At 34.1% G+C, this 8,392-nt stretch overlaps 1 protein-coding gene across 2 annotated transcripts in view; it reads right to left on the reverse strand.

Moving 5' to 3' along the window:
• The window catches only part of cc2d2a (coiled-coil and C2 domain containing 2A), a 28,930-nt gene extending 22,994 nt beyond the window's left edge, over positions 1 to 5,936 (reverse strand). The window contains exons 1-10 of one of the 2 annotated variants that reach the window (XM_058764371.1): positions 5,502 to 5,936; positions 5,313 to 5,388; positions 4,979 to 5,035; positions 3,989 to 4,069; positions 3,210 to 3,333; positions 2,970 to 3,061; positions 2,760 to 2,861; positions 1,897 to 1,989; positions 1,429 to 1,662; positions 72 to 231 (exon numbers count right to left, since the gene is read on the reverse strand). In XM_058764371.1, coding sequence (XP_058620354.1) covers positions 72 to 231; positions 1,429 to 1,662; positions 1,897 to 1,989; positions 2,760 to 2,861; positions 2,970 to 3,061; positions 3,210 to 3,333; positions 3,989 to 4,069; positions 4,979 to 5,035; positions 5,313 to 5,388; positions 5,502 to 5,515 — 1,033 coding nt within the window. In that variant the 5' untranslated portion in view covers positions 5,516 to 5,936. The remainder of the gene's footprint in view (positions 1 to 71; positions 232 to 1,428; positions 1,663 to 1,896; positions 1,990 to 2,759; positions 2,862 to 2,969; positions 3,062 to 3,209; positions 3,334 to 3,988; positions 4,070 to 4,978; positions 5,036 to 5,312; positions 5,389 to 5,501) is intronic. The other variant, XM_058764372.1, reaches the window with a different exon arrangement.
• Between the last annotated feature and the right edge of the window lie 2,456 nt (positions 5,937 to 8,392).

Genomic DNA, 8,392 nt, shown 5'->3' on the forward strand with positions numbered 1-8,392 from the left:
CACAGATTATCTGACCTATAGGAAAGTTCAGGTGAAGAATTGCATGAGTGATGCTGCTTCTGTTTCTGTACCTGGCCTCATGCTGGGAACAAACAGTGTCTCTCGCTCCCTCTGCAGTCGCCTGCTGTAGCCTATATATTCCGCTCTCCTTACTTCCAGGAAGTCCTGTGCTGACTGGTCAATGATGAACAAATCCTCCTCATCGTCTCTGACCAGAGAAGCATCTTCATCCTAAACAGTGAATGCATTACATCACGAATGAATGACAACCAGTAACAAAAATATGGACAGTTATAGTTATGTTAACTAATGCATTTTGATAACTTGATAACACATTGACAGCGTGGTTAAAGCTAGTTGTTTTTCAGAGACTACGTCTTTTGGCCAAGATCAAACCATTTTTGAATCACTCTGACCTTGAGAAAGCATTTATCAGTTCATGCTTTTATCAGTTCAAGATTAGATTGTTGTAATGCACTTTATGTTAGTGTCTCACAGTCGTCCCTCAGTCACCTTCAGCTGGTGCAGAATGCTGCGGCCCATCTTTTAACTAACACACGCAAACGTGAGCACATCACCCCAATTCTCTATTCGTTCCACTGGCTTCCAGTTTCTATTAGAGTTTATTTTAAAATTGTATTGTTTGTTTTTAAAGCTCTCAATGGCCTTGCCCCACCTTATGTAACTGAGATGATGGCTTTTCATCAGCCAAACAGGGCTCTTAGGTCAACAAATCAACTTTTGCTGGAAGTCCCGAGGTCACGGTACAAACATTGGGGTGACTGGCTTTTTCTGTGGCTGGGTCCAGACTCTAGAATAAGCTTTCCCCCGATATGCGTACCATTACCGAACTGGGCCTTTTTACAGCAAGGCTGAAAACTTTATTTATTAACTTATTTAGACTGACTTTTAATATCCAGAAATCTTGTGACATTTTTGTGTATATGATACTATTGCAAAAATAGTATTTTTTGGTGTTGGCTTTTACTTTTGTTTTTATTGCAAATCACTTTGGTTCATCTTGACTGTTGTAAAGGGCTGTATAAATAAATATTGATTGATTGATTGATTGATTATTTTATTACTAAAAATGAGCAGTATTTATTAATCATTGTAAACTTTAGTTGATAAAAACACAACTAGTCATTGTTAGTTCATGTTAGCTTAACTCCATGAAATATACGTTTACAGATAAAACGTTTGATTTTAATAATGTATTAGCAAATGTCGAAATTAACATTATCTAGGATTTAAGGTTTTATTTATTTTTCAGTGTTAGTTCATAGTTCATGCAGTTTACTAATATTAAAAAGTTGAACCTTACTGTAAAGTGTTAAAAAAAAAAAGTATATTCATAGTATAGTACATACAATAGTATATACATTTGATTTTAATCTAAAAACCTGAGAAAATATAAACTCAAGTCACCCTGGCTTCAGACTCTTCTTCTCCTTCATGCTCCCTCTCCAATTCACCCTCTTCCTCCCCTTCTTCTTCTTCCTTCTCTTCATCTTCCTCCCCTGATTCCCCCTCTCCTTCCTCCTCTGCTTCTCTTCTCCTGGAATGTTTTTTCTTATAGCGCTGTTGCTGTTGAGGCTCTGGGTCAAAGTTGAAGGTGAAGAAGTTGTACGCCTCTTCAGCGGTGGGCAAACCAGCCTCAGCCTGCTCAGAAATCAAACACACATCAGGATTAGAGGATTTCTAGATTATTTCTCAATTAATTCTGTCATTATACTTCACCTAATGTGGAAAATAGAATTTATACAGAACTCAAATATCCAGTGTAGATTGCAAATAAATGCAAATATTCTAAATTTACCATTTTATAATATACAACAGTTTCATTACTTTATGAGGGTGCTTCTCATCCTCGCAGGAGAAACAGCAGTTTCTTACCCTTTTGTCTTTGGCTGCATGTCTAGCTGCATCACGAAACTTCAGCCTGGCAGCAAAGGATGAGTCTTCATTGGCCTGTAGATCTGGATCCGTCTGAAGGAGGAAACCATGACAGGACGTGTCACATGATCAGACTTCTTTCAGTTCTGAACTGGAGGTGGTGTGTTTTATCTTAATTATAAAATACGCATATCAAATTAGCTGTGTTTACAACTTTTCAAAAGTTTTGGGTCAAGATTTTTCAATATTTAAAAAAAAAAAAAAAAAAAAACTCACAAAGGCTGAATTTATTTGATCAAAAATACAGTAAAAACAGTGAAATTGTGAAATATGATCATTCAAAAAAGCTGTTTTTAACTAAAATATAATTTATTCCTGTGATGTAAAGCTGAATTTTCAGCATCATTTCTCCAGTCTTCTGTCACATAATCCTTCAGAAATCATTCTAATATACAAATTTGCTGCTCAAGAAACATTTATTATTATTATCAATGTTGAAAACAATTGTGCTGCATCATTTTATTTTATTTTTTTAAATTTTAAATTGAATGCTCAAAATAACAGCATTTACCTAAAACAGAAATCTTTTGTAACATTATAGATGTCTTTACTGTCACTTTTGATCAATGTAATGTGTCCTTGCTGAATAAAAGTATTAATTTATTTAAAAAAAAAAAATTAACTTACTGACCCCAAACCTTTGAACTGTAGTGCATACTACGATATTTATAGTCACAGGGCAACTACTGCACTACTGAGATCAGTAATTATAGACTGAGCCCTGCTTTAAATATGACCATATCAGGACTATTCATGTTTACATAAATTTACATGTCGACATTTTACAGTTCATCAGTGCTTACGTTTCTGTCGAATCTAGTGAGGGTGTCTCTGTCTCGTAGACTCTGTAGACGGCTGGTAGGCTCAATGATGCTTTCCTGCTGTAGAAGACTAGCTGCTTTAGACTGAAGGGATGACACAATTATGAATGAATTAGGAATCATTTAGTATTCTGAAATATATTATGAAATACATGTTCTGTTTTCCTCTCACTGGCCCCAGACGACCTTTACCTTTGCTGCTCTCAGCTTCTCAGTCATGCGCAGTCTCATGGTAGTCTCTGATTGGCTGGATCCTGGCCTTATCACAGGACGAGGAGGAAGATCTAGAAAGATTGTGAGGATGAGAGTGTTGTACTCCAAAGATTTACAGCGAAATTTCTACAGTCACACAGTATACAGACTGGCATGGCGGCCAGCCCCAGTGAAACCAAGGCTTTGCAATGATGTCTACAAACCGCAGAATGTCCTAACCTCTCGGTGAGCGAGCTGGTGGGCTTTCTACATCATCTCCTCTGTCCTGCTCCTCTCTCATCTCCTGCACTGCTGTCACCTCCTCCTCATCTGGAGGAGACTCTACCGCCATCTCCTTAAGCAGCTAGAACATGGAGACCATATGCAGACATTACAGACAAAAGAAACCCAAGTGCAATGGAATAAAACTGCCATGAGGTCTGAGGTGATTCATTAACAACCTCTAAGTGAACTGATATTTTGTAGCAATAATCACACTATTGTACTTATCTACTTAATTGTTGTTTATTGGGTCTACCACAAAATGATGCAAAAGCAACTTCCCTATTTAATGTTGTATTATTTACATTATTATTACAGTATCTTTCATAGCAATTGTTTTTTTTTTCAAACAAACGAACAAACAAATAATAATAATAGTCATAATAATAGTTGCATTGGCAAAATAATAAAATTAATAACAATAATTAATATCATGTTTTTATTCTTACTGTAAAGCAAATATTAATTACTGAATAAAACAGATTACTGACAATTTATTATATGCATTATTGCTTAAGTTTTTATAGCCATTAATTTTTAAACAACAATAATAATCATCATCATCATCATAATAATGTCATAAGTCACAAAATAATGATAAAAAGTTAAAATAAATGTTAAAATAAAATAAATGCTAAAATAATGTTTTTATTGTTGTAGTCAACATTATTTCATCAAAAAGCATACAAGAATGATTAAAAATCAGTGCTGTATAGTAAAGTTATCACAGTCCTGACCTTCTTCTTCTTTTTCATTCTCTTCGCCATCACTGAACGTCTGAGTGTCTCACCAGGGTCCTCTTCTCCACCTGGAAGCTCCTAATATAACATATTATGGAATATATATATATATAAATATAATAGAAAATATAAATATATAAATGTATAAACATAAATATTTTCAAAATATATACTGTATGTTTGTGTATTTATATATACTGTACATAATAAATATACACAATACACATACATATATAATGTAAACCAAACTTTATTTTGGATGCGATTAATCGACAGCACTAATGTATATACAGTGTATCTATCTATCTATCTATCTATCTATATATATATATATATATATATATATATATATATATACATATATACATATATGCGATTAATCGACAGCACTAATGTATATACAGTGTGTATATATATATATATATATATATATATATATATATATATCAAGACGAATATATGGTGAATATATGAACTATATATATATATATATATATATATATATATATATATATATATATATATATATATATATTCATCTACTGTAACTGTATGTGTTTTTGGAGTTTGCATGAGTTGCTGTTAATCATGCCAGTCCAGTTAGATAAAATAACATGCAGTATTTTTCTCGCTGGTCAGAAGCAGTTTTTAAGGAAATTCCATGCTTGGATACAAGAAGAATGACAACGAATGTTCAAGAGAGTTCTGAAATCCAATAGAAAAGTATTGAAAGAATAGTTGAAATTTTGTTACTCAGCCTATTAAGATCAGCAAAGACATTCTCCTTAATATCTCATTTTGTGAATGGATGGATGGATAGATAGACAGATGTCAGGATGACACAAGGGTGATTGATGACCCAATGTTTTATATTTGGATGATCTATTCCTTTAACTAAGAATTAGGACAGAAGCACTATTGAAAGAAGGTCTAGCAGAAATATATTAGTGCACTACAGGAAATTGCAAGGGTGAGAACAGAACCAACCTCCACCGCAGTGTGTTCATTCTCCTTAGACAGATCCCAGTCTGACGGAACCAAAGCCTACAGCAGATCGGCACAGACCTTACATACACGGCTTCATGCATGTGTTCAGTGAAGGAGCATATACTCTAGCTTTATATCGCTACAGTTTGTCTTGAATAACAAACTGCTAATAAAACAAATATGTCTAGCAACTTCAGATGTGAAATACACCAAATATGAACATATGTGTCCAAAAGCGCAGCCCCTAAATAACAGGTGATAAACAACAAACACAGCAAATAGCAATCATTTTTCAGTATACTCTACTATAGTGCATCATGTACAGTGTTTATACCTGTTTATCATCTCTGACTCTTCCTAAAGACTCCTGCAGTTCTCTCCTCTTCTTCCTTATCTTCTCTCGTACATCACTGAAGATGACAGGAGAGAAAACTTCAAAGTCTTAAAACACTCACATTTTACGTTTTTATTCTTGAAATAGTACAAAAAAAAAACAAAAAAAAAAACAGAAAGACTAAGTTACCTGGGCGATGACATTTTGGTGGCCACGAATACAATTATTTATATGAGATATCTTCCCAAATTCATATCAGATTAGAAGTCAGGACTTCACAGATGAAACTGAGACTTTCTTGATGAAACGGTAATAAAATCGTGGATGAGTGAAGTTTACTGACTGTATAGTCTACAGCAGACATGGTTTACAAACACACATCTGATGTTTCTGTTAACGTTAAATCACACGGGTTTCCAGCGCACCAAGTAAATCTCTTAATGGCAGCACTGTTAGTCTTTCGAGGCAGGAAACAAGACAACAAAACTGAAAACAAAGGCTTTCTAGATTTAACAGTGCACACAATATTAATCCGCTGAAGGAGCAGCTATTCAATCTTTATGTTGGTAGAGTTTTACCGTCAAGCGGCGCTTCGCTGCCTGGTAACGGATGTAAATAATCCGCAACCGAACCCAGAGCGGTTGCGTCAGGTCCGCCCCACTCTATGTCAGGGCGTTTTTCATTGGCCCACAATCCCGTCAATCATCTATATCTGGAGACGTCAGCAGACTTTAATCCGATCCTGCGTAAACGTGTACTTTTTTTTTTTTTTTTTTCGTTTATTTGATCGTACATGACAACGTTTACAATATTACTTTACAAAAATTATCTTTAATAAAAAAAAAAAAAAAAAAAACGTATGTTTTTTTTTTTTTTTTAATCATTTTATACACTCAGAAAAGATGTGTTAAAAATGACACAACCTGTGTTAAATTTTAACACATTAACGGGTGAGTTCTGGGACAACGTTTTTTTGTGTTCATTTTTACTAATTTATTGTGATGATGATTTTAACACAGTAAATGTGTCAGAAAGTTTATCACAAAGATGTGTAAACGTGTATAATTTAATATATTATGTGCTGTCCTTCGCTACATACATTATTTAAAAAAAAAAAAAAACATATTCACATTTGACAAAATTAATGGAAAAATCAATGGTTGTTTAGCTTATATTCATAAAACTGCAGAATATATATATATATATATATATATATACAATTTTAAGCAGTCAAAAAGGAAATGTCCAACACAGGACAAAACAGTTATTTTCATCTCATTAACATGACACATAACCCCACTTTCATAATCATTTCACTTTTTTCCAAACTTTGCTGGATTGATGTACACTGGTGGCCAACAGTATTTTGAAAGAAGTCTCTTTGATACTCAAAAAACATTTCTTATTATCAATGTCTGTACTCCTCCGTCTTTTCCACAGCATGGGAGAAGAAGTCATTATCAAAATAGCCTTTTAAAAGCCAACACAATGTTTTTGTCCACCTTTGGGAATAACTGAACTTCTCCGAAGACTGATCCTGCTCAGAACTTGACTGAAAACATCAGCATGTCCCCTGGTCTGTCTGCGTGTCCACAAACACAAATATACTCAGTCCTTCAGTGGAGATCCATTATATTACGACAGAGAGAGAGGAGACAATTCCACATTAGTGTTAATTTATATTTAACCTACATTTTTAAACCTTTTTTACTCTAACATAAGAATATATATATTTGTAAGTAACAGCTTGTCAATAACATATACAAATATTTCAGCTGAACTGTAAACTAAATTATGCCAGATTTAATTTTAATACTTACACATCCTAAATTATGTCCAAAAATGCTGAGATCCATAGAGAGAAAGACTCCAGTTGAGGATTTAGCCTTCAGCTTGTCTGCAGTGAAGGGGTAGCTGTTTGAGACAAAAACACAGTAAGACACATGCAAGCAATCACTATGTGATGATCTTCCTCCTTCATACAGTAGTTAACCCACCTGTGCGCTGATATGGTCATGTGGGACTGCAATGGCAGATGAAAAGATTAAAATAATGATAAAACATAAACTAAAGTTTATAAACTAAAGAATGCTTGATTTGGTATGAATGAATGATTTAGTGTGAGTTTTATTGCAGTGCTTACCTGAAAGGTGAACATAGAGAATGGTCCATCTTCTGATTGGTTAATTTGCTGTGTAATAAACATAATATTAGACATCACTTATTTGATATAATGTTAGCAAATTTAGATTGTAAGCTACCTGGTCTGCACCAGTGGCTCCAAAACACTTATATTGCTAATCATTTCAGCAAACTTTTAAATACTTTAGACATAATTAATAAACAGCATTGCTAGCACCATTTCTTTATTGACAAAAACAAAGTAAAATACAGGTAAATGTGCGGTCAACGTTATTGACAATGACCGGGTTTTGCCCACAAAATTTCGCTGTGCCCGCACGTTTAAAACAGTATTAAAACAACAGCAGCAGGAAACATAGCTTTTGTTAATAAATGTGATTTCAAGTACATCTTACCTCAGGAATCTTGCTAGCAGTCTCCAGCGCGAATCGTCTTCGTAGTAAAAAGGTGGTTTTGACGAGCAGTTTTGACGCTTTTAGTCGATTAACATAATAAAGCGATTATGGTAGGCTATAAATACGATATTTTACTTACAACAATACAGAAGTAAAACGAAATGGCATGTCGCTGTCATTACAGACTGAAATGACTATGGGCTGACTGGATTCTGTTCAAAGAAAGTTTCAAAGTGTTAGCACATCGGTCTACACATATTGTGTTAAATGCTGTTGTGTTGATTTTTAAACTACACATGTGTAAAAGAGGTTATTCTTTTCTACACATTTTTATTTAATATTGACACAAAATGTGTAAATTAGAGTGTTACACATAAAGTGTGCGCTGCAGTAGGCCTACTGTCTGATGCAATAACCCTTTTTTATTATTAACCCATAAGAACCCAGATCAATTTCTCCTTATACACTCTTAAAAATAAAGGTGCCATAGAAGAACCCTTTTTGTCTAAATGGTTCCATAAAGAACCTTTAAGATCTGAAGAA

This window comes from Onychostoma macrolepis, chromosome 23 (genome assembly GCF_012432095.1).
Source record: "Onychostoma macrolepis isolate SWU-2019 chromosome 23, ASM1243209v1, whole genome shotgun sequence".
NCBI classification, from domain to species: Eukaryota; Metazoa; Chordata; class Actinopteri; order Cypriniformes; family Cyprinidae; genus Onychostoma; species Onychostoma macrolepis.